The sequence below is a fragment of the Cololabis saira genome, chromosome 2 (genome assembly GCF_033807715.1).
Source record: "Cololabis saira isolate AMF1-May2022 chromosome 2, fColSai1.1, whole genome shotgun sequence".
NCBI classification, from domain to species: domain Eukaryota; kingdom Metazoa; phylum Chordata; class Actinopteri; order Beloniformes; family Belonidae; genus Cololabis; species Cololabis saira.
The window spans coordinates 1,109,351-1,136,409 of NC_084588.1; the positions used below are offsets into that span (position 1 = coordinate 1,109,351).

The 27,059-nt window shown below is 42.1% G+C and overlaps 1 protein-coding gene and 1 pseudogene across 1 annotated transcript; one reads left to right on the forward strand and one right to left on the reverse strand.

The window, feature by feature from the left end:
* Nucleotides 1-5,556: 5,556 nt before the first annotated feature.
* LOC133456984 (zinc finger protein OZF-like) lies at nt 5,557-21,078 on the reverse strand. The gene is made up of 2 exons (XM_061735763.1): nt 20,803-21,078; nt 5,557-11,064 (listed from the first exon to the last, which is right to left on the reverse strand). The coding sequence occupies exons 1-2, from the start codon at nt 21,002-21,004 to the stop codon at nt 9,704-9,706; spliced, it is 1,563 nt and encodes a 520-aa protein (XP_061591747.1). The 5' UTR covers nt 21,005-21,078; the 3' UTR covers nt 5,557-9,703.
* Nucleotides 21,079-22,918: 1,840 nt separating this feature from the next.
* Nucleotides 22,919-25,948, forward strand: LOC133419098 (putative nuclease HARBI1; annotated as a pseudogene).
* Nucleotides 25,949-27,059: the final 1,111 nt, after the last annotated feature.

Here is a 27,059-nt window from a genome sequence, read left to right on the forward strand (position 1 = left end):
CAAAAATGAAATGACATGCTGAAAAATGGAAAGTAATATTAGATGGTCATAACACAGCTGGAATATTTAACTCAGGATACCATCAGTTTACACGCTCTTACAAAAATGAAATTACTCTGCGATTGATCCTGGCATACTGGATGTGCTGGTATGGGTAGATTGAAAGAAAGACAATGTTAACAAGGAAATACATGTTGTACTGTGCACATGTTTAAATTGTGTTCTTTGTTGAATTTTATGCTCCTTTATATAGGCTACTACTTTGTTTTCAAACATCCGTAGGATGATCATTCCCAAACTTATAATAACGGTGCGTAACATTTTGATCTGACGTGTTTCCGGTTTCTGCTAAGTGCTGTCCAATTCTTATTCATACCATTTGGAGCCCTCACACCCTCGCACACTTGATCACGTGACGCTGACGTCACTGAAGTCTGTGAGGATTCAGGGCTGGAGGGTTTAGGGTGGAGATTGGAATTCAGGACAGCCATAGACATGGGCCGTGTCTCAATATGCGTTCTTGGTAGGGCTGCACGATTCTGGACAAAATGAGAATCACGATTTTTTTGCTTAGAATTGATATCACGATTCTCTCACGATTTTTTTCCAATATAAAATTTATTGCACTTATTACTTTAACTTTGCAACAGCTGAACAAAAATATAATAACAATAAACATCTCTTGTCTTCTTTACACAAACCTTTGAATAATTTAAACAATAATAACAATTTTGAACAATATTTGTTCCTCCCTGAGTTGAACACCCTTTCAGAAAGGGGACTTGTAACAGATCCTGTAGTTCTGAGGCAACAAATTATTCCTCTGGCTGGGATGAACCCCCCATTGCCTTTTGCTGCTATTAAGAAGCTGCCGATACAAAAGGTAAACGTTACAAAAAATATGATGGTGCCTGATAAAAGACTGGCATCATTTGTAACAGCTGACATTGAACATAAAAACAATAAACTTCTCTCTTGTCTTTAAATAATTTTAACAATAACAATTTTAACAATATTTATGTGCAATATGTGTCAGGTGATGAGAAAGGTAGATGTTTCTCCAAATGTAATCCAAAATCATTAACAAAATATAACAAACATGACAACATGATAGTTGACCATGACAGGACTACAACAACCTAGAACATAGGCCTAGTCCTTTTTTTATGCAGCCATCTTTGAAAAAAAAAAAAAAATAAATAAAAAAAATATTTTTTTTTAAATCGTCGTCATTTGGAAATGAGATTCCGTTCAAGCATGAATCGAGATCGCGATTTTTTAACGATTAATCGTGCAGCCCTAGTTCTTGGTATTGAGAAAGGCCCATGTCTCCTCCTCCTTCCATGGAGCTGCTGCAATACTTCAACGTCGCCGCCATATTGGATGTTCAAGACTGCGCTGTAAACTAATACAAGTAAATGGACTTATTTTCATAAAGCGCCTTTCTACAAAGAAATGTACGTTTTACGTCTCATTTATTCATTCACACACGCACTAATATACTTGGGAAACAGTTAGGCACCAAATATAATATATTTAATTTTCTCAGATGGCAAAAATAAGAACTTTATTGATCCCACATAGGAGTAATTCATGTTATATCAGCTATAGAGAACAAGGTAGTGCCGAAAAACAATATATATCCCCCTCACAAAAATAAGAAAAATAGAGAAACATATTTTCTCATCAACAAAACAAATTAAAAATTTTTCAAATAACAAAATAACATATTTGATAATTTTTCAGACAATATCTGTCAATATCTCTATATAATACCTGAAAAAAATCTGAAAAATGGTTCAAATATGTTATTTTGTTACTTGAAAAGTTTAAAATATGTTTATGTAAAATATGCTACATGTATATGTAGTATATGTAGTATATGTAGTGATATGTAATAAAAAATAACAAAAAAATGTATGTTCAAGTAGAGTTTATAGTTGTGTTGTAATCCCCACTCACCAGTGCGCCCCCCCAAAATGTCAAAAGTACAGGGCAAGGGAATGCAGTTAGCATCTAACCAGAAGTGCTTATGCAGTGAAATAAACACAATGTACAGCATATACACATATATACACAAATATATAAATATGTATGTACACAGTGCAGATTAATACATAGCTATTGCTACAAGGTGCAGGTCAGATATGGATGAATGATAATATATATATATTTTTTATAGGATATTAAACAGACAGGATGGCATCGGGTTCTGTCGTGGTCGTGGAACCTTGGACCGGCTCTGTGTCCTTCTTATGGCCCAGGAAGGATCATGGGAGTTTCCCAAGCAGTCATGTGTTCTGTGGACCTGGAGAAGGCATTCATTCGTTCCGATGGATGGATGGATGGATGGATGGATGGATGGATGGATGGATGGATGGATGGATCCATCCATCCATGGTAACAAACCAACCAACAGACACCCATAATGGCAGAGAAGAATTACGCAGGTGAAGCGAAAAACCCTCTGTGATGTGTTCAGGCTCAGAATTTAACAATCAGACTAAATAAAGTGCACGAACCAGACGTTCTGTAAAGCTAATCTAACCATTTACTTCATTCCTTCAAAACAAGGACTGCTTTAAAGAAAAGGTGCATGTGATGTGCAAGTTAGCCTCAGTTAGTGTTAGCATCTTGGATAAATTAGTGCTAAAACACTGAAACTTCACTGGAGCTCGTTGAAGTTTTTTTGTCCTCTGAAGTCGGCCTCAGTTGAAACTGTTTTATTTTTGTTTTGTTGAATGTTTTTTAAGTATGAAATGATGCAAGGAGACAGGACTTACACTCCAAGAACTGGGAGCAGCAATGGCCGACAGGACCCGATGGAAAGAAGTGACATCTAGGATCTCCACGGCAGTCCAAGGATGATGATGATGAAATGATGATATATTTTTAATGATTTTATTTTTCAATAATATTTTCGTAGTTAAAGCTGTTGCACATGTGGTTACTGTGAAGGATGTGCTGTGTCTGGAAAACAGCGTCCTCTGCTGGACAAGGAGTGTAAGACTCCTCTGGACGCTAAAATGTGGATGAATGACGTCTTGAGAACATGGACACCTCCAGAGCCAAAAGTGAGCCGAACCCGTTTTCTTTGCTCATATCCGACTTTCTTGAACAGCTCAAAGACACAGAATCAGATTTTCTTCTCATCAGACCTGGGTCACTTTCATACATGCTCCTATATCAGATTCTGCTGTTCTCCAGTGTGACCTCAGTCTGAACTGTCTCTGTTATCTGATTAATGTGGGATGTTTCACGTCACACTCCTCCACACCTCAACACCGTCTGGACACAAACTCAAACTATTGCTTCACATGTGGCCAGTATTCAACATGTTGTTCTCCTTTTCCTCAGGTTTCTTCTCATTATAATTAGTTTATGACTTCGTCCACTTCCACACCACTATAACTTCAGAAACAAAATCATCACATATATTTAAACAAATCTGTGCTGTCTTCATTACACTTGCTGCAGATAAACTCCTTCCTGACATCAAGACTCTGAAGACATCTCTTTGTCCACAGGTTTATTGACGTTGCGAGGAAAGATAAAACTAGGACAGAAATGCAAAAATATAATCAATACTGGACTTGCTTTTAACTTACAAAAATCCACAATATGTACCAACTCAATCTTCAATATAAATTAATCCAGATGTTTTCTTTTACCTGTTTTTAACTGTGACAGGATGTATGTATTTATTATCGTTTTTTAACTTCAAATGTCACATATGAAATAATACCCTTACATGTAATCAACTTCTGCTCATTTCCTACTTGTTTTGACGCTCACATGGACTTGCAGTGGCCAGTAACAGTCATAATTATTTAGTAAATCTTAGTGTAACCTTGTGACAAGATCACTAACAGTAAGAAGCAGCTGAGGTAAATATAACAATAATTATTGTATTACAAAATCAAAGTAATGACAGAGAAAGGATCATACAAAAAAAGAAAAACATTTTGCTACACAACAAAAGAAAGGAGACAAACTACATATTTAGATACCGATAATGACCAGATCTCTAAAGTGCAATAGTGCTTTGAGGTTCCCAGACTCACTAGGTTCAGTAAACCTCACAGTGATTATCACAAGATGCACAAGCTTGGTCTGAATAGACTACAGTGGACTGGAGCAGCCGACTGGCTCCACGACTCCTGCAGACACAAAGACCCACTTAAATATATACCGTCTGCCAGGGATGCATTTACATTTACATAAATACACCACTGGCCTGGTGCACACTCACCTCAGTACGGTGTACTAGTTTACACACACACTTCACACTGGGAAACAGGACCTCGGTCTGGCTTCCTACTGTTTAACATATCAAAGCATCAACTCTGAATCGCTATCAAAAATACCACACTGAAACAAGGAAAACAGCTTACCAATAAAACAAAACAGAAACCTTCACATTAAAAAGAAGTACCTGCTCCACACCGGCTCATGCATACCAGCAACTACCCCGTCAGTGAACGCAGACAGTGACAACGCTGCTGCACCCAAGGCCACAAGGTGAAAATGTTTGTTTTCTCGACCCCGCCCGGTGTCACAGGTATTTATGCCCTGCCTCAAACACCTGGCCAATGGAAATGTTCCACCTGCCCACATTAGTATCAAACTTCAAAGCATGTCAAAAAATAATCTGCAAATGTAGATAACAACAAAACCAATTGATACATTCCCACAATGCTGTCAAAGGCAAAAAATGTACTGAGAAAAAAAACGACCAGTTCTCTTCGGCTCTCTTCTTACTACCTGATTTTTAGTTACATGACACTCCCTGCAGTTAGTCCCTACGCTTTGTTAAAGTGACCACAGCTGAAAAAAAAGACGAGCAAATAAATGTAACATTACTTAAACTAAACAACCTCAGTGTTCAACTGGACAACAGATGCAACACTGATTTCTTAAGCTTAGCTCCTTCAGTGGGAGGGAAAGGAAGATGCTGGTATTGTAGCAGTCACACATGACATTAGTTACAACATTAACCCTGGGTTCACACTGAAAACGTCTGATGCCAGCATCTCGCGGCTTGGTGGATTCACACTGAAAGCTGCATGTACTGTCGACGCCTGCAGTGAGCGGGGCTAAAGCTGCAGTGGGCGGGGCTAAAGCTGCAGTGGGCGGGGCTAAAGCTGCAGTGAGCGGGGCTAAAGCTGCAGTGGGCGGGGCTAAAGCTGCAGTGGGCGGGGCTAAAGCTGCGCTGCAGAACTGGAGGGAACAGTGTATATAGTCTACACATATAGCGTACACATCTTCAGTTTCCTATTTCACCATAGATCACACTTTGGGACACCTTTATATTTTAGCGTTATTTCCGCGTAGATAAGAGTGAGTTTGATGCTCCTTAACAAGTTTTGTCCGCGGATCAGCATCAACCGCCAGAGCCCTTGCTCCCGGTGAACCATAAATCCGCCTAGGCTGATTTATGGTTCTGCGTCACACCAACGCAGAGCCGACGGCGTAGGGTACGCGGTGACGCACACCCTACGGTGCGCATCACCGCGTACCCTACGCCGTAGGTCGGTTTTTAATTATTTTGCGTTCGGATCAATGTAGCAAATAAAATCGTTGGGACCATCCAGCTCCTCAACCATCAGTTACGTGTTTCACATGAAAAACCGCAGTTAAATCAGCAAAAATGTCAGTTTGCTGGATGAAATATATTAATTCCTGATAAAATAAGTTTGTTAGAGCACAGCTCTGCTCCTGTACGCATGTGAGTGAGTGTACGTTTGTGTGTACATGAAAGTACAATTTGCATTGAGGCTTCTCGCTTTGGGAATCCCGGTCTGTGATTGGACGCTGCCTCAGCAGCGCTGCTGCTCATTTGCATAAAGTTCAGATTTTTCACGCGCTGCTCCTGCTGCCTCTCGACGCGCGTTTTCATAGGAAATGAATGGCAGCCGGCTGCCGCTTTCAGTGTGAACGCACTGTTAGGTTCAAAAGTATGATGGGATGATGTCCCAAGTATGAAGATGATGTTCTATTCACTGTTCTGATGGAATGATGGCGTCTTCACTGTTCAGGTGGGATGATGAGGCCCGGGATCCCTCATCCCGGCCTTAAAGTGACAAAAAACCTCTGTCTCTTGCACCAAGATCATAGTTTTGTGTTCTTACAACAGCTGTTTTTGTTGTATTTGTAAAATGCTGGACAGATTACGATCAATACCTGCACGTGACTCCGTGGTGAGGATCTTGTGCGTTACAGCACTGATGTAACACCATATTTGTGCATTTGATCTCCAAAAGAATTTGTCTGCTTTTAAATTGTATTGTTCAGGTCCTGGGCCCCAAAAGAGAGAAACAGGCAGTTTTATTTGACATATTCAGCTTTAATGACCAGCACTGAAACACTCTTGTCAACATTTACATTGAAGCTTTTAGAAAACCACTCTGTTAATCCATAGTTGGCTGTTGATCCAGGTCCTGGACAAGGTTTCTACCCCCTTCTAAAATTGAATTGAATTGTCACTGTTAAACGATGAACGTTTAATGCAACTGTCAAACACGTGACCAGTTCTGAAATTTTTCTAAGCTTCAGGCTGAGTTAATAGTCCACAGGTAACTGAGCTACGGAGGGAAAAATACAAACATTTGCCACATCCACACGTATTTACACTCCAACATCAATGGAACCATTTGAAATAATAATAATAAGAATAAAAAAAAGAAAATTAGGGAAGTCCCGGTTTTCCAGAAGCAGATACATCCCAATGTATCTGTACATTGGTGGTCAAAGATCATGTCAAAAGTCATATTTTTTTTTTTCTTTCTAAAAAGCAAATTATATATTGTATTACCACTTGTCTACACACAACATAGCTATTCCAGTTTGTCTTTGCCAGACAGCGATATACAGTACGGTCATGGTGCAGTAGAATCATAATGGGATTTCCCACTACACACTCAAAAGGTTTATCATTTACTGAGCACTAGGGTCTGGATCCAACCTGCAGTTCCTTTACTGACCACTAGGGTTCGGGATCAAACAATGAGTTCATCTCCACTGACATCTGAGTTAAAATGTCCAACTTTAAAGGAGAAAAAAAAAAAATATTTACAGTCTGGTTAAAAAAAAAAAGTTTTAGACTCCATGGTTTGATTCACATTCACAAAAACCGTATGGGATGAGATGAGATCAAGAAAAATAAATAAACATTTTAAAAAAGCTTAAAGATGACCTATTATGAAAAACACGTTTTTTCTTGTTTTAACATATATAAAGTGGTCTCCCCTCACCCTGTCAGCACAGGGGAGACGAAATCCCATGAATTTCTGCAAGGTCTGTGACCCCCGCCGTACAGAGAAGTTTCAGAGAGTTTAGAAGCGGTGGCTGTTTGAACAGCGAGGGAGAGTAGAAATGAGATTTTGCATCGACATTTACCCTCATAAAAGGATCAGTTCCCACAGCACGGACCCGGTAACTGCACACGAGTCAGCGGTAAGTTCCTTTTTTTTTAATGTTATTTATATGATCTTTGCATGGGCTAAGTATTTAGCTTAGCTCCGGAGCCCCGGCGCCGCCTACGGAGCTGCCGGAGCTGCTCACGGACCAGACCGTCGAGGAGCCCGACTCTGAACCCGGGGGCGCCGGCGGCTTTATTAGTAATTAGTAATACATTTTTCTTCTGTGGTTTCAAATCTTCCAAGCAATGCACCTGGAGCTGTTCAACGACAAATTCAGAGGACGCGCGGTCCTTCCTTGAGCCAGCAATAGTGCATAAATGTTATTTATATATTTTAACAATAAAGTTGCCATTTGTGAAAATTCAGTGTTGTGATTTCTTTACAGTTAACATGATTCATTTGTCTTGTAACATAAGTGAAATGATGAGGAATTGGAGTAAATAACCGTGGTGTACCTGTTTAGAATTAAATTAAGTCTTCCTGTGTGAAGACGAGGTGACTAAAGGCTGATTTATGGTTCCGCGTTACACCAACGCAGAGCCTACGGCGTAGGGTACGCGTCGATTTAACGCAGAACCGTGGACACGCTTTGCTACGCAGCCGCTGCTCTTATCCCCGGAGAGACGCTTTGTCTCCTCCCCTGCTACACGTCATTCAAGCAGCCAATCAGCGCAGAGCCTCATTATCATAGCCCCCCCCCGCCCTTAAAATGAAGCACAGAAAAAGGCTTTAGAAGCGGTAAAACTAGACACAGGGTCCACAGGCTGGATTTCTGATTTATGTAGAAAAAACAAGCTTTAGATTGTTTTTAAGACATTCAAGGCCTGTTTAAAATATACATTAAATGCCATATGTCCCCTTTAATGCATAAACAGGATGGAAATTTTTTGGTTAGTGGTTATGAAAATGACTCAAATCTTGGCATCCGGACCCAGTAGAGCGTCACTGGGGCTCATCTCATCTCCAGCAGCTCATTTGTGGATGTTGTTCCAACAGCAAAGTCTGAAATAAGGATGTTTGGACTGATTTGATCATAAATAGATAGCCTTGTGGTGCTAAAACAGCTCATTTGTGAGGGTTCCAGGCCTGCCAGTCTGCCCATTCACAGATTTGAATGGACAGACCAGGGTTGGGTGCAGTCAGTTCTAGTAAAGCTAAGGTTATTATCCTTACCCTGCGTTCACACTGAAAGCGTAAAAAAACTTCTGACGCCAGCATCTCCCTGCTTGGTGCGTTCACACTGAAAACTTCATGTACTGTTGACGGCTGCAGTGGGCGGGGCTAAAGCTACAGTGGGCGGGGCTAAAGCTGCAGTGGGCGGGGCTAAAGCTGCGCTGCAGAACTGGAGGGAACAGTGGGAACAGTCTACACATATAGCTGCACATCTTCAGTTTCCTATTTCACCATAGATCACACTTTGGGACGCCTTCTTTATATTTTAGCGTTATTTCCGCGTAGATAAGAGTGAGTTTGATGCTCCTTAACAAGTTTTGTCCACGGATCAACATCAACCACAAGCGAGCCCTCGCTCCCGGTGAAGGCTGATTTATGGTTCTGCGTCACACAAACGCAGAGCCTAGCGTAGGGTACGTGGCGACGCACACCGCACGGTGAGTGTCGCCGTGTACCCTACGCCGTCGATTAAACGCGGAACTGTAATTCAGGCTTGAAGCTGCAGTCTGTCAGCAGTGAACACTGACACACCGGGTCAGAGCGGATTTGGTCATGATTTTTAAACTGTGTTTTGTGAATAATAAGCACGGTTTTTAATTATTTTGCGTTGGATCAATGTAGCAAATAAAATCGTTGGGACCATCCAGCTCAACCATCAGATACCTGTTTCACATGACCAGCTCAGGTAAAAACAGCAGTCAAATCAGCAAAAATGTCAGTTTGCTGGATGAAATATATTCATTCCTGATAAAATAAGTTTGTTAGTGCACAGCTCTGCTCCTGTATGCATGTGAATGAGTGTACGTTTGTGTACATGAAAGTACAATCTGCATTGAGGCTTCTTGCTTCGGGAATCCCGGTCTGTGATTGGACGCTGCCTCGGCAGCACTGCTGCTCATTTGCATAAAGTTCAGATTTTTCAACTTCAAATTGACGCACTGCTCTCGCTGCCTCTCGACGCACGTTTTCATAGGAAATGAATGGCAGCCGGCTGCCTATGACGCCCATGACGCTTTCAGTGTGAACGCAGGGTTAGCTGTGATAGACTGCAGCCACCATGAACGGAAAAACAAACACAGAAAGTGATGGATGGACGAATGGATCCCAGGTCATCTTTCCCAAAAAAGGTTTGACTTTGACTCCTCCTCTGTATGAGACATCATGTGGCCAATCAAAAACTTTCTTTTGGTGAAAGTTTTGCCACATGTTTCACAACAAAAAGGCTTCTCGCCTGTGTGAATTCTCGTGTGGGCGACCATGTGACCTTTCTGGCTGAAACTTCTTCCACAAGTCTCACAAGAAAACGGCTTCTCGCCTGTGTGGACGGCCTTGTGTCTCTTAAACGTAGACGGATGTGAGAACCTTTTCCCACATGTGTTGCAAAGGAATGGCTTTTCTCCAGTGTGGTTTCTTTCGTGGTATTTCATGGAGGAAGTCTTGAAAAATCGCTTCCCACAAGTGCTGCACGCGTGCGGTTTTTCGGCCGCGTGACTCGACGTGTGTACAATCCACCTAACGTGTTGAGTAAAACCTTTTCCGCATATTTTGCATGAAAATGGCTTTTCAACGGTGTGAGTCCTCATGTGGCTCACCAGATGAAACCGTCTGGTGAAAAATTTCCCACACACTTCGCATGAATAGGGCTTCTCCCCCGAGTGGGTTAGCAGGTGTTTCTTCAGTGCTGGTAGTGCAGAGAACGTCTCCCCGCATGAGTGGCAGAGGTACTCCTTCTGTACGCTGTGAATTCTTGTGTGGACCATCATGTGACTCTTCTGACTGAAAGTTTTTCCACAAGTTTCACAAGAAAATGGCTTCTCTCCCGTGTGAATGGCCTTGTGTCTTTTAAACGCTGATGGGTGAGAAAATCTTTTACCGCAGGTGATGCACAGGTACGGCTTTTCTCCAGTGTGGTTCCTTTCGTGATATTTCATCGACGATGTCTTGTAGAATCTTTTCCCACAGAAGTTGCAAGCGTATGGCTTCTCACCTAGGTGGCTTTTCTGATGTTTCTTCATTTGGGACTTGAATTTGAAAGACAGTCCACAAGTCTCACATTTCCCAATGCTTTTATCGCTGTCAGTCCCACTGGTCCCACACGTACCATGACTTCTGATGCGGCTCCGTCTTTTCTTTTCATTCAGCCCTGTGTTTCCATGTGAATCTGAGCATTCATGTCTGCTTCCTTCCTGATCCTGGATCCCATCTACAGAGACCAACTGCTCACTCTTTGGTTCTTGTTCACTGAGGTCACTTTTCCCGTACAGAGGAGTGACCATGAAGGCTTCGGCCTCCTGCTTGGGCGCGACGGGCTCTTCCTTCACACTGGTGCAGAGTTCCTCTTCTTCTTCCTCTTTGATGTGTGGAGGTTCTGGTCCCTCCTGGTCAAAAATTGAGTCTTTGTAGTTAGAGAGCTGCAAGTCTCCAAGAATCCCTTCCTCCTGCTCTGCACATCCATGCCGTTGAGGGAGACCTTTGGGGAGGGGAGAACAGAAAATGGGTTAATATTCTGGGGATTTATATAAATACCAGGGCTGGGGATTGATTCAAATGTCAAGAATTGATTTGATTCCTAATATTCAGAATCGACTATCGAGCGGTCAGCGGTCACTATCATGGTTTGATTCCTATGATACCTAATGTTTTCAATAACATCAAATCTGATATTCGCAATATTGAAACAGGAATCCCACAAGGCACAATTTTGGGCCCCATTCTCCTTGGTTTGTAATTCAATGACTTACCGCAGGGGTTCTTAACCTTTCTGACCTTGGGGCCCAATTTTTTCAGTACAGAGTGGCCCGGGGCCCATTAAATATTAACACTGTATGGCAGGGGTCTTCAACTAAAACTTTAAGAGGTCCATTTAGAGAAAATGTACTCAAGCGAAGGTCCAGAACAGGGGTCACCAACCCTGGTCCTCGAGGGCCGGTGTCCCTGCAGGTTTTAGATGTTTCCCTGCTTCATTGCACCATGATACAAGTGACTGTGTCATTAACAGAATTGTGCAGCCCTGGATGACAAGCTGGTGACGATGATTAATTAGAATCAGGTGTGTTAAAGGAGGGAAACATCTAAAACATGCAGGACACCGGCCCTCGAGGACCAGGGTTGGTGACCCCTGGTCCAGAACATCATAAAATATATATATATATATATATATATATATATATATATATATATATATATATATATATATATATATTCAAGTAGCCTCATAGTTGTATCAACATCTGCATCTGACTGTTAACTTAACATGTGTAACTTGAATTACTTGAATTTTTTTCTCTTAAAAATAAAATACATTTTATTTTATTTTTCAAATGCTATCTTATTTTATTTCTCTACCAGCAGTTTAAATTTCCCCTTTTCTTTGTTAATTGTCTCAACAAATTTTTTATAATAAATGAATATAAACATTGTTGAGCCTGGAACGATATTTAGTTTTAATTATGTTCACTGTGGAGAAAGCTGCTTCACAGCTGAATGTGGACCGAAATATGGGCAGGATGTTTTAAGATGGTCAGTTTATTTTTCTGTGACTTCAGTTCAGACTTGAGTGGATATGTTTGATGAAAAACTTTGTTTTTTTTCGTGGGCGTTTCACTTTCGCACTTTGAACGCCACGGTCTCTGAACGTATGAGACACTGGTTTTGTCCCAGTGGGAAGACTGAACTAGGAAGAATCTGTCCATTCCGGGTTGAGCTTTCCTTTCCACCTGTTACGCTTCTCATCTCTGTATACACTCAAGCTAATTACCGTATTTTGACGACCATACGGGCGCCGTGTGGAAAGACGCACCCTCAGTTTTGTGTGTGTCATTTCTGTAAACACACACACAGCGTGCCGTGTGGAAAGGCCCCGTCAACACACACGGAGCGCCGCCTTACAACAACACACACACCAGCATACAAGTGTGCATATTTAAAAATAGAGCGGGAACAAAACTTAGTTTGATTGTACTTTATTTAAGATATTACATTAATCAGTTGTCAGAGGACTCAGCGCGTCAGGTTTCATCCGAGCCTGATCAGCTGAGACGGGCAGGAGCCCGCAGCTCTCTGGCTGCAGAGCAGTCGAGTCTTTCCGATGCTTTTGAGAAAGCCCGAACAGTCCAGCCCAGCAGACACGTCAGCCCACGCATCTACATGTACAATCCTTCAGCAGTAAACGACGGAGCCCGCAAGCCCGAGAGGCACCGACCTCCCCGGCCGCGGGGACGCGTCAGGATAAATGATCACGCCGCGCTCGCTCGCTCTGGGCGCAGACCCAAGTAATCGATCCCTGATCCTGGCGGATCTAAACCTACTCTGTGCAAAATGAAGAATTTACTCTGTAACTACACACCATTTCTCTTACTATTACACGTACAGCTAGCTGAGTGTCTTCTCCTCATTTGGTCGGGAGTTGCTATGCAGTCCCGCGGCCCTCGCGGCCCACATGTGCAAAACTGAATTTTTTTTTTGCGGCCCACTAGATGGCGCTCGCGGCCCAAGTGTGGGCCGCGGCCCTATGGTTAAGAATCACTGACTTACCGGATACATGTCCTGATATTGGCATCCAAATGTATGCTGATGATACTGTACTCTACACATCTGGCAAAACATGTGCTGATGTTACAGAGAAACTAACAAAAAACCTAGAAAAAGTATCAGCATGGCTAGACTCCTCTTGTTTGTCAGTGAACACCAAGAAAACCAAGTCAATCTGTTTTTCCATCAAAAAAAAACTATCTGCTACTGAATCATTGTCTGTTAGAATTGGTGATGATACTATTGAGCAAGTAACAGAGATGAAGTATTTAGGTATTGTTTTGGATTCTCAGCTAAATTTTAAAACTCACTGTAAAAAAATAAGTAAAACAATCAAGGCCAACCTCTGTTGCTTCAAGATAAGAAAATGTCTGACATTTGACTGTGCCATGTTGTTCTTCAACTCTATGATCCTCTCTCATATGTCCTATGGTCTCAGACCAACCAGTCAGTCCTCAAATCGATTGAGTGTCTCTACAATCGGGCCTTGAAGATATTAGATCAAAAGCAAATTAGGTATCATCATTGCCATATCTTAAGTAAATACAATATTGCAAGCTTTTCTCATTTTATACAATTTCATTATATTAAGGCTGTGTTCAAATGTCTAAATGGCCTTGCTCCTCTGCCCCTTTGTAAATACATTCAAAAATGTAACAGTAGGTCTACTAGAGCAGCCTCTAGTGGCAACTGTAAGGTTGCTTTTTGTAGAACTTCATTTGCACAATCAGCTTTTTCTGTAAAAGGAACTAAGTTCTTGAACTCACTACCCGATCACTTGAAATATGTTTCTGATTTCATTGCATTCAAGACACTTACCAAATCCTGGCTAGTTCAGCAGCAAACCTGTACTTATTGAGGGCTCTCTCTCTGTGTGTGTGTGTGTGTGTGTGTGTGTGTGTGTGTGTGTGTGTGTAGATGAGGATCCTCTTACAAAAGATTGGTAGCATATGTAGGATAGTTAGACTATATGCTGGTATAATTATAGCAGTAGAGATGTGTGTGCAGATAGGCCTAGATAAGCAAAGCTAGCTCTTATTATGTGTGTAATTTTGTATGTTTTTAATAGTGCTGGCCAACGATTAAAATTTTTAATCTTAATTAATCCATGATTTCTGTAATTAACTGCGATTAATCGCATATTTATTCACACATTTTGTGCTGTTCTAAATTACCTCAAGGTATTTTTTTTAATGTTTTTAATACTATTAACCTGAGAAAGGGCAAATATGCTGCTTTATGCCAATGTTTATTCAATTTCCACAAAAAAATCTTTTGACCTGAATGTAACATTCCTTCATAAATACAAACACAATGTAGTCCCCAACTTTACACTTGGAAAGACTAACTTAAGATTCCTGTTTTAAGCAGCTCAGTGTAAAACAATGAACCATATGCATCACAAACATTGCACAAGAAGTGCATTGGTCAGTTAAATTTTCCCTGTAATTATGTCTCTCATATGGAGGAAAATAAAAGGCTCAAAAAATATCCCCTTCTCCTAAGTGGGTTAAAAACAGGTGGATACAAAAACTGAATTACAAACAAATAAAGTGCACATGTAACGGAACGGGAGTAACTCAGCCATTTCCTCACCTGAATCCTCAGTGCGGATCGCAGTGTGCGCCCGTCTGTGTGCCCGTTTGCGTGCGCCCGTCTGTGCGCCCGTTTGCGTGCGCCCGTCTGTGTGCGCGTGTGTGCGTGCGTGCGTGTGCGCGGGGGAGCATTGTTGAGTTTTATGTTTTATGTAAAGCGCTTTGCGTTGCATTTCTTATTTTGTAAGAAAAGCGCTTAACAAATGCAGTTTGATTTGATTCGTCCTTTTTTGCAAGCTGCTATCCAGCGTTGTCTGATTTTGACGAGGGGGGGGGGGCGGAGCAGCGCTGCGCTCTCTGGTATTTGAGACTCAACGTACTTCGGTGGTAATTCATTTCAAATAGATGGTACATGTAAATAACTTCAGTCTTGTCCAGCGAACCATCTGGCATCTTTTTGAAAGTGAACTTGCTGTTCAAAAGTCGCTTTTCATTCTCCATCTTTCAGTTCACCAGACTTTTCCTCGAACTACGGGTGCCGTCAAGCGCCTGAAATGATATGCACCTTTTTTTTTCTCTTTTTTTTTTTTTTTATCGTGTGCGTTAAAAAAATTGTCGGCGTAAAGAGAACGTTAAGAGAACGTTAAGTTAACGCGTCGTTAACGCACTAACTTGGACAGCCCTAGTTTTTAATGTTTGTATTGTGTATGTTTTTAATGTTTGTAAGGGCGTGTCAAGTAACAGAAACAGAAACCTGGCACAAACCCCTGGACTATTTCTCTCTAAATCAGGCCACTCCCCCCAACTTCACCTACATTGAACAAGCTCGCGCTGAGGGGCGGTGTTGCAGCAATATACAGAAAGGACATTAAAGCAACCTCCATCCCCATTCCTGTCATTCCGCCATTTGAACACACTGCCTTCAAACTACCTGGCCCCACTCCTCTTGTCACCGCCGTCATTTATCGCCCCCCCAAGCCAAACCCCTCCTTTCTCTCGGATTTTCTGACCCAGCTCTGCTCCTTCTCTCCCTCTGTTCTCCTCCTGGGTGATTTCAACTTCCACATCAACGATGCAAACTGTAAACCTGCTACTGAATTCCTGGACCTGCTACACTGCCTCAACTTCACTCAACACATCGACTTCCCCACTCACACCCGCGGCCACACCCTTGATCTCGTCTGCTCCACCGGCCTCACAATAAATCAGCTTCATCAACTCGCCTACTCTGATCATCTCCACCAATACAAGGATGCCATCAACTCAGCTCGCTCCACCTACTTCTCCAACATCATCCATTCTGACTCCTCCAACCCAAAGGCTCTCTTCTCCACAATCAACAAACTTCTCAAACCCAGTGACAACATCTCCAACTCCTTCACAGTCTCTAAGTGCAACGACTTCCTCTCATTTTTTCAATCCAAACTCCAGACCATCTACAGTATCCTGACCACCTCCACCACCCCCTCCACGTCTTGCCGCTTTTAATGTTGATGTAAAGCACTTTGAATTACCTTGTGTTGAATTGTGCTATATAAATAAACTTGCCTTTTGTTCCTGCCGTCACTTATGTTAGTTTTACCGTACTTTGTATGGAAGTCAATGCTATTTTCCTTCATAGATCTGGAAAGGCAGTGGAGGTGCTAACCAGTCTGTGTGTGTGTTTCTCATTGCAGGTAAATTGTTCCGCTCCGCATTTGCAGGAGTCGAGTTTTCCAGGATATTTTGGACAGCACATTTTCATGTTTATTTATTGTTATTTATATTTTGTCATATTTGAATAAAAAAATAGAAAAAGATAAATGCCTTTCCTTTACTATTTCAGCATAAACAAGTTATTACATTTCTCACCTTCTTACATGCTAAATGAATAATGACAACGAATGTGGTATAACACTTTGTTTTATAAAAAAAAATACAAAATAGAACAATCATAAATACTATTTTTACACAAGTATCTATAGTTTTGCCACCTCTGGGTGTCAAACAATCTTTATTTACAGAAGAAAAGCCGTGTCCAGGGACGGCTGACAGATCAAGCTTTGCATGAGGTGTCACTGTGAGCTGTGGCCATCTAGTCCTTGGGCAGTGATTTACCTTTAGGGGGAATATCACAATTACACATCTGACAACAATTACTGCATTTCAAAGACACAATGAATGACAACACTTCATCTATGTTTCTATTTCACACAGTAACAATCATTCATGACAGTCATTCAAGTGGTTTATCCTTGGCTTTGTTTAGATAACTACAGGTGCATCTCAAAAAATTAGAATATCATGGAAAAGTTCAATATTTTTGTAAGATATTTTAGAAAGTACAGAAAACACAAATATATAAATATTTTCACGGTGTCTGAAAATATGTATACATATTTTATTTATTTTTCATTTCCTGAAATATCTTACAAAAAATATTGAATTTTCCACGATATTCAAATTTTTGGATATGCACCTGTATTTTAGATCATAAGTTATGATATGGATTTTTCAAATGACCTTTTCCACATAAGTATGTTAGCACTTCATGATCAAGCTACAATACTGTAAGAAAACTCACCTAGCCCTCTGCTGAGTTGACTCTGCGTTAGCTCCTGCGTTGATGGGGCAGGGACACCTGACAGAACCCCATGTTGACGCAGATCGTCAGGCCTCTTTCTTGCGGTCCGTGGCAGACCCCCAGTAGCGACAACCTGCGCCGCAGAATCGCACTTTGGCTTTCTTTTTTTAGCCTTTTTAGCAGGGCGAGCCGTTACAAGTAACGCTGGAGGTGGTATTTTTGGCTGCGTTTTCTCTGCCATTCTTCAGCAAACGTGACTCGAGTGTGTGACGTTTTCCTGCAAGATTTTCGACGTGACAAGTGCGCGGATGGGACAGAGGGGGGTGTGGGCGGGACTTAAAATGAAGGCATCTGATTGGTTCTTTCCCCCCTTCCAATCCTCTGGTCCTCTGACCAATCCGTTTCATTCGGTGCACAAATAACAGATTGGTCAGAGTTTCTACAGGATTAAAGCTTTCAGAGGTCAGATTTTTTTCTCTCCTTTTCTGAACACATTATTCACTGGCTACTCTCAGGATGGAAGGACCATTTCACCCAGTATAACAATAAATGTTTTTGAATACGATCACAGACTATACCTTTAAGTCACCTTTTCAGGCTCACACTGTTGGCATTTTTTTTTGTACCATAATTGTATTTTTCTATTTTAATAAACATATAAAAAAGGAGGATGTTGGTTAAATGAAGCTTTAAAATATGTGAAGTTGAATTCCTTGTCAAAGTTAAAACCACTATACGATCACCTGTTAAAATGTATGTAAACATTATTGTAATTGTTGATCTTTTGAAAAGCACTTCATGTCAAATGTTCAAAATCAAAGAAAAAAGACTATTTGATATACTGTTAGCAGTTTCCAACGTACTGTTAACAATCTGGAAAGCCAGTGAAGGTGCTAACCATAGTGTGCAGGGCTCCAGACTAACTTTTTTCACTAGGAGCACAGTAGCCCCTAACTGAAAATTTTTAGGGGCACAATCAGAAATTTTAGGAGCGCACATCGTTTATCGACACGCTAACCAAATGTTTACATTTCTACTACATTTCAGTGTATTAGTAATACGTATTTCATAATAGATTCATGAATTACCACAATGTGCTGTTTCAAATGCACTGTTACATTTTATTGTGCACTTTTAAAGATGCCGCAACATAAAGTAAACTGACAGCACCATTGCTGTCATTATATATAAAAAAAACATACATTCACATGATAAAAAAAGTGCTTGGTAACAAAGTGCTTAGTAACCTTTCAGCCATGAATGTAACTGTTAAACACAGTACTTAACAAATGTACAAATATTGGGGGTACTTTCCAATAACATTTCCCTACTTGTGTCTTTACTAAAACCCTGAACTTACACCAGTCGACCAAATTCACTGCCTTCACTCAAATAACTAAGGATCTTACCAAGAAATATTCTTATTTCTAACCTAAAAATGCCATTACACCTGATAACACACATCACTTAAAAGGTTAGGTGTTTTTCCCACGTGTTAAAATTTAACTTTCATTTGTGTCAAGCAAATTTTAAGCAGTGTTCAAAATAAAATTATGAGACCTGCTGTATTGGAGCACATTTTCTTTTAGTTAAAACTGTAGCGGGGACAGATGTTTAGAGGAACCTACCGTATGTATGTACCGGGTGAAGGCTGATTTATGGTTCCGCGTTACAACAACGCAGAGCTCTGCGTCGATTTAAGGCGGAACCATAAATCAGGCTTTAGAGGGGGGACATATCGGAGAACAACCAGAAGAATATAGAGTGGATTAAAAATAAAAGTTAAGCACTGAGCTACATGTGTCTCCCGTCTGGGCCATTGCAGACTCATGGCCTGAGCATGATGTTACTAAAACCAAACATATCCGCCGTCTCTTTCTTCTAACTTTATGTGCGCGCCGCGGCGGCAGCGAGTTGTGTCGCATTAAATATGGTCCGGGCGTAATACCTGCTTTGAGCTGGTGAAATTAAACGAAAAAAAATAAATAAATAAATAAATAAATAGATCCCCCAACTCATTCCCTTTCACACTCATTGGCCTGCAAATATGGGGGTTCATTGAGGCACTCCTTCCACGTTTAACGTGTAAAAAAAAAAAAAAAAAAAAAAAAAAAAAAAAAAAAACACTGGCAAATTTACTGGTCGCACGTGTGCGAGTGGACATGAAATTCAGTCGCACATACTCAAATTTTGGTCGCAAAATGCGAGCATTTGGTCGCAGTCTGGAGCCCTGGTGTGTGTGTTGTGTCGCTCATTACAGCTATAAAATTAAAACACCACATCATACATACATACAGTACTGGAGTTGAGGGGGGGTGAGGGGGGGGTGGCATCCCTCCTGAAATAAAAACGGTCCAAATCATCCCTCCTGAAATAAAAACGGTCCAAATCATCCCGCCTGAAATAAAAACGGTCCAAATCATCCCTCCTGTAAAACTGCCATCCCTCCTTTCCATCCCGTATTCCCGTCATTTCATCAATGAATGTGGTTTTACTGCTATTTCAACATTTAGAGTCATCACCAGAAAAATAACTCATTTGACAATTTTCACCTGTTTCAAGTAGAATTTCACTTGAAATAAGTAGGAATATCTGCCAGTGGGATTTATCTTCTTAACAAGCAACAACAAGCAATAAAATATTGTTCCACTGGCAGATTTTTCTACTTATTTTAAGTGAAAATCTACTTGAAACAGGTGAAAATTGTAGTTTTTTCCAGTGATGAGTCTTGTTTTAAGTGTAATGAGATGTTTTTACTAAAATGAGACATTTTAACTAGAAATAAGACAAATATTCTTGTTAAGACTTTGAGTTTTTGCAGTGGTCCATTTTACTTATCCTGTGAAGGACAGAGTCATATTGATAAGTTCAGAAAACTGTTTTTTATTGATGTGTTTTGATGTATTTGATGTAAGCCCAGTGGATATTTAAAGCTCCTCCATAGATGTTGTGTATGTGTCTGTCTTGGTCCTTACCTGCTGAGTCTCAAGTCAAGTTCCATGTGTCTCTGAGTAGTACATCCCAATTAATGCAGTCTACTGATATTTATTCAAAAGTGTGCCGAACTAAAGTATACTTTTAAGTATATACTGTTTAGTATGGCATTTTGGACGCACTGAGAGACTTCACAAAGGTGTTAATCTAAATCAGGGCTGGCAACCCTCTAGAGCCCCATGCGGCTCTTTAGCGCCGCCCTAGTGGCTCCTGGAGCTTTTTCAAAAATGTTTGACCTTTTTTTTTCTTGTTTTTTACTTTTTTTTCTTCTTTTTTCCTCCCTTTGTCACCTCGAAATTTTGACTTTTTTCTCGACATTTCCACTTTTTTCTTGAAGTGCATAATGAAAAAATAAATCTTCCCCCCGTTCTAAATAATATAGAAACATGCAACATGTGTTGTCTTCATTCTAAGGCTGATACAAGACTTTTCATTTTTTGCGGCTTCAGACATATTCGTTTTTTGTGTTTTTGGTCCAATATGGCTCTAAAACATGTTGTGTTGCCGCCTCCTGGTCTAAATGAATGATTTGAGTTGAGAACAGCAGCAGGTCCGTGTCTAAATGATCTGTCAATCAGGTCCGTACCTGCTCCAGGTTTCCCGGTACCTGCTGCATCTCTGGGGGCTCCAGGGGCTCCAGGTTTCCCGGTGATGTCCAGCAGTCTGCGCTGACGCTCGATCTCCTCTTCGTACCGGACGATGGTTCTCTCAAACTCCGAGAATATTTCTTCAGCAGCAGCAGTTAACCGCTCGCTGATGAACTCTCTCAGAGACTCGACTGAAGACATGGTTGCTGCAGGGACTCGAGTATAATCCGCTGAAACGCGGCAACACTGCTGTCCACCAGCTAATTCAACACAGCTGCTAACTGAGGCAGAGCAGCTGCAGAAAAGTTCCGGCCGGGAACAACATCGCTCAGATCTTTGTTCCGCCTTCACTCAGAGAGAGGAGATCAAAGCAATGTGTGTGTGTGTATATACATATATATGTGTGTGTGTGTGTGTGTGTATATGTATATATATGTATATATATATATATATATATATATATATATATATATATATATATATATATATATATATATATATATATATATACATACATATATATGTGCGTGTGTGTATATATATATATATACACACATATATACATATATATATATATATATGTATATATATATATATATATATATATATATATATATATATATATATATATATATATATATATATATATATATATATATATATATATATATATATATACCCTAACAGTAAATGGAGATTTAATCTTTATTAAAACATAAATTGCGCTTTTTGACAACCAGTGGCGTAGGGATAGTCAGTGCAGCACGTGCAACCGCACTGGGGCCCGGGACGCACAGGGGCCCGTGCGACTTGCCGTATTACTCCTATAGATATCCTGAAACCAACCGTTGATAAAGTCCCAAGTGGTGGTTTTTCACAAACGACAAGCTCTGTCAGGAATGTGCCAAACACTAATTGCCAACACAGCCTATCAAAGCCTCAGCGCCGAAAGCATAAAGTTCGGAGTAATTTGAGAAATGCGTCCTCGTCGAAACGAGCCAAACGAGGACGCACAACGTCGTTTCATCGCTTTAACAAACCCCGACTTCTCCACAACAACAAGGGGGCGCCGCAGTGGACTTGTACAGCAGCCTGCAGCAGCACACCGTCCGCTTCAACTGGTGTCTGTTTGGCATTCAAGGACGGGACTGAATGTACTTTTTGCATATGGGCGGCAGTCACCACCGTAAATACGCGTTCTGGTTGCGGCATCAAAGGAGGCGCGCAAAAAAAGCGCCCCGATCTGCGCTCCTCTTGTTTTTAACATTGCCGGTAATAGTGGCGTCAGCTGAGAGATCATTCTCAAAGTTAAAAATGATTAAGACATACCTGAGGAGCTCCATGGGGCAGGAGCGGCTGAGTGGCTTAGCTATCCTCTCCATTGAAAATTTAAGAGCCAGGGAGTTGGATATTGGGGATGTAATCCAGGATTTTGCCCAGCGCAAGGCTCGCAAGATGCCGTTTCACTGAATTTATAAATTAATCTTTTGTTTAGTAGGCTTAGGCTACACCCTGTGTTAAACCTCGGGTTCATATTCTAAGAACCTTTTCTTAGATTTTTTTCTTCTTTTCAAGGAATTAGTCTAATATAGCCTACAGCAGAGGTCTGTTTTTCACGTTACGCACTGTTGCGGTTTGGTCGGAAGATCTTAAAATAAAGTGTAAAAAAACAAAAACAATAATCTCTCTTCTGTCTTGTCATTCTATTGTTGACTTAATGTTAATTATCTCCTCTTGCCTTAAGCTTTATCATGTAGCGATGCACTCTTGACTTTGTAAGAAAAAGGATTTTGTGGTCATTTCAGCACCGCCATGTATTAGACAGCTCCTCCCGTACTGTCTGATGCGATGGTGAGGTTTGTTGACATGCAGACTGTTGTGCACAGGTGAGTCAAAGCTGGGGCCTGTACTACGAAGCGGGATTTGGGGTTAGCGAGGTAACTTCAGGTTTAACCCTGGGTTTTCAGGACTACGACGGTGGTTCACTTCTTACCGGGGTACATCGCCATGGTAACTTATGCTGAACAGCTAACCTGCTCCGGAGCAGGTTATGTTCGAGATACAGATCGCCGGGTGTAAAAGCACCGCCCACTGACCAATCAGCTCTCTTGGAAAATGGCATGCCCTTTCGAAGAGAATCCAGTGGAGTTCGGTGCGCGGATCGTGAGAGGATCCCTCCGAAGAGAACGCGTATTCAGGGACCGCCAAAACCCCTTTGCTTTCCCTGATGAGTACCTGTATAAACGATCCAGATTCTCGGCGGAGGGCATGGCATATTTGTGTCAGCTGCTCGACCCGTATGTGGCCAGTGCCACACGTCCGAGTCGTGCGCTCACAGTGCCCCAAACCATCTGCATTGCCCTGCGGTACTTCGCCACGGGTACCTACCTGTATGCTGTGGGTGATGCTGAAAATCTAAGCAAGAATACAGTCTGCAATGCCATCCATAAAGTGGCACGTGCCCTCACAGACATGCTGGATGGATTTGTTGTGTTCCCTGGCCACTTGCCGACGCAGTCTGTTAAAGAGGGGTTTTATGCCATAGCAGGTAAAATATACATCAACCTATTTAACTACTTCATCTATAAATAATGTACACCCTATGACGTATACTATTGTATATTAAATGCAGCCTACTCCCGTCATAGGGTTCCCCAGAGTGATCGGTGCCATAGATTGTACGCACATTCCCATCTCCGCACGTCTGGGTGAGAATGAAGCGGACTATGTCAACCGCAAGTCATTCCACAGCCTCAACCTTCAGGTAAAGTTTGCAATGGTAATTTGCAATACACATTGTACATTCAATTTGGCACTTAATAGCAATATGTTGCCTTAAGTTAGAACTTGTAACCGTTTGTTAGTTCTCCACTTATTTTCATCTAGTATAGTACTGTCCATGTGTGTGTGTGTGTATATATATAGAATACAAAAAGCTTGACATAGAGTACAAGATAAAGAAAGTAAAACTTGAGGTGGAGAAACTGGAGTATGAGAAGAAGGTAATTCAGTAACGCAATTCATTTCCAGGCATGGGAATACACATATGTGTATATCTCCTATATGGTAATCCACACACCTCATTGTGTTTGTTTTAAGCTACGTGTGTCTTGTGTACCGTATTTTCGCGACCATATGGCGCACTGTGTGGAAAGGCGCACCCTCAGTTTTGTGTGTCATTTTTGGTTTTAAAACACACATATGGCGCACCGACCCAAAAGGCGCCGTCTACGGAGACGGAGCTGCACACACGCACGCTGCAGAACACACACGCGCTAAAAATACAGCGGAAGCAAAACTTAGTTTGATATTTTATTTCACTTTTCACATCAATCAAACCCTTCAAAGGTTCATATTCTGTTTCTGCATTAAAGAATTAAAAAAAAACACCGGGTTGCTGCACATAAACCTGTCTCAGCCACTGATCATCTCCTCATCCATCCAGCCCTTTTCATTTCACTCTGGCTGGAAAAGTCTCTTTAGGGAACGCTTTTCTTTTAAAAATCCCGACCGCGGCGGTCCCGGGTCCCGCTCCCCGTCTGCTCCCTCGCGCTGGACCGGGTCCGCTCCCCGTCTGCTCCCTCGCGCTGGACCGGGTCCCGGGTCCGGGTCCCGGTCCCGGTCCGCCCCCCCCCCCCGCGCGGGTCCAGCGCGGCGGTCCCGGCCGGGTCCCGGGACCGCCGCGCTGGACCCGCTCACACACACGCGCTGTCGGGGAGCCGGTACCGGGTTGTATGCGACAGGAGCTCCGTTAATTCAGCTGCGCCAGTCGGAATTTCCAGACCTGTCTCAGCTTCTTGATCATCATCCTTTCATCCAGCCCCCAATTTTTCATTCACCCTTATAATGACTCCGGCTGGAAACGTCTTATGCAAAGTTTTTATTTTAAAAATCCCCATACAGTTTCTGTCCATCAGCTGCGCCAGGCAAGCGCCACATAAACCAGTAAGTGTGTGTCGCGCTGCGAAAAACACCCGCGCATGTCGGGATCCGGTACCGGGTTTGTAACCGACAGATTTGGCTGCAAATTTCGGAGGGTGAAGCTGATCTGACCTGAGACAGACCCCAGAAATCTCTGCTCGTAAAACGGCCGGGAACCAGGTCATCGGACCCGCTTTGGGAACCAGGAAGTCGGCTGCAGCAGCGCGCATCACCGCGCTGCTCCAGCCGCGGCTTTAACCGGGGAAAGTGACCGCTTCCGACCGGCCGGGACCGGAGGAGCCCACATGGACTTGTAGTAGGGACTCCCGGGGTAAGAGCACCGGCACTTCAGCCGGATCTGCCCCGGGATGCGGCGATCGGCCGGCCTTACATTACCGTAATTCAGGTAATAGACACGGCGCACCGTTTCTTAAGGCGCCCGGCACATTTAAAAAAAAAAAAAAAAAAAAAAAGTTGCGCCTTATGGTCGCGAAAATACGGTAAGTCATTTATGTGATAGCTGCTGTAACACTAAACATTCCCCTTGGGAATAAATAAAGTTATCTAATAAGGGTACTAATTGTTTGGTCATACTGGCACATTGCAGGAAATGCAGTAGCCTGGATAATTAAAAGTCATTCCCTTTTAGCACATGTGGAAATATATGCACATAAGGACAAAATGACACAGCACAGGTCCTGTCAAATGCACATTGATGCTACAATGACTTCAATGCTATTATCTTGTGGATTGTTAACCACAAATGCTTTTGCAGATGACATGTGACCATAATTGCATGGTCACGAGCATCGACGCCAAGTGGCCTGGGTCGGTCCATGACTCCCGGATCTTCAGGGAGTCTGGGGGCTGTTCAGTGGAGTGCTTGTCGGTGACAGGGGATATGCCTGCCAGCCCTTCTTGATGACCCCCTATCCTGACCCTGATGCAGGGCCACAAACTAAATTCAATGTGGCCCTTTCCAGAACCAGGGTCAGGATAGAAATTACATTTGGCATCCTGAAGGCCCGCTTCACCTGCCTTCGTGGGCTCAGAGTGGCCCCAGACCGAGCTAGCAGGATTGTTGCAGCATGTGTTGTGCTCCACAATGTCGCCACCATACGGAGGGAGAGGGCCCCTCCTGTCGACCAACAACCCCCTGATGTGGTGGACCCCATCACCCTCGACTACCCTACTGGCAGGGCTGTGAGAGAGGCCATCACATGAACAAAGAAATAACAGGCCTTGTATTTCAGTTATTCTTTATTAACTTTTTTTCCTTCCATCGGGTTATCTTCTGTTCTCCCGTTCCTGAGGGAAAAAAGGAAGAAACATTTTAGTTTGTTTCCTGGAATAAAGGAAGAAACATTTTAGTTTGTTTCCCATGCCAGGAAATGAATTACGTTACTGAATTACCTTCTTTTCATACTCCAGTTTCTCCACCTCCAGTTTAACTTTCTTTATTTTGTATTTCTTGTACTCTATCTCCAGCTCCAGTGTCCTTTTACAAAGAGCTCTCACATTGTCTGCTCCAACCTGAAACAAATCAAACACATAATACAGTAGCTGTGACATTTAAGCATTGTCACTTTGCTATGGTAACTTGAAGAAAGGTGCAAATGTTACTCTTGACTACCCTATTTAAATGAAGGTTAATTCATTACCACTTGTGATCCCCTTGGCCTAGATGTGGAGGCCATAGGCTCAGGGGGAGGAAGATTTCCTTCTTCCTGCAAAATTAGGATCATAGCAATGGAAGCAATTGATTCATATTAGGATAGAGAGCACTTGAAGCAGTTTTTACTCCCATGTGCAGACCACCACCATTAGCAAGAAATTAAAGGGAAATCAATTACAGCCAAGTGTCCACACTCTCACCACCTGTGTTAAGATGGGCAAATTGACAACTGAATAAAATTGATTAAAAAAGACGCCAAAGCTCTCTCTGAACAAACAGACACTGTCTCATCATCCTCCACCTGAAAACACAGGACATGTAAATGGTCTATTTCAGTGCTTCTCAATCCTGGTCCTCGAGTACCACTGTCCTGCATGTTTTAGATGTTTCCCTGCACCAACACACCTGATTCTAATTAAAGGTCCTAATTAGCTTGTCACCAAGGTCTGCACAGTTCTGTTGATGACACAGGTACTTGTATCACGGTGCGCTGAAGCAGGGTAGCATCTAAAACATGCAGGACAGTGGTACTCAAGGACCAGGATTGAGAAACACTGGTCTATTTAATCCATGATCAGCAACTGCAGATGACATGGCAGTGTATATGACAGGTTGTTTCCACTGTTACCTCTGTATGGGACAGAGTGTATGTGGGTGGTG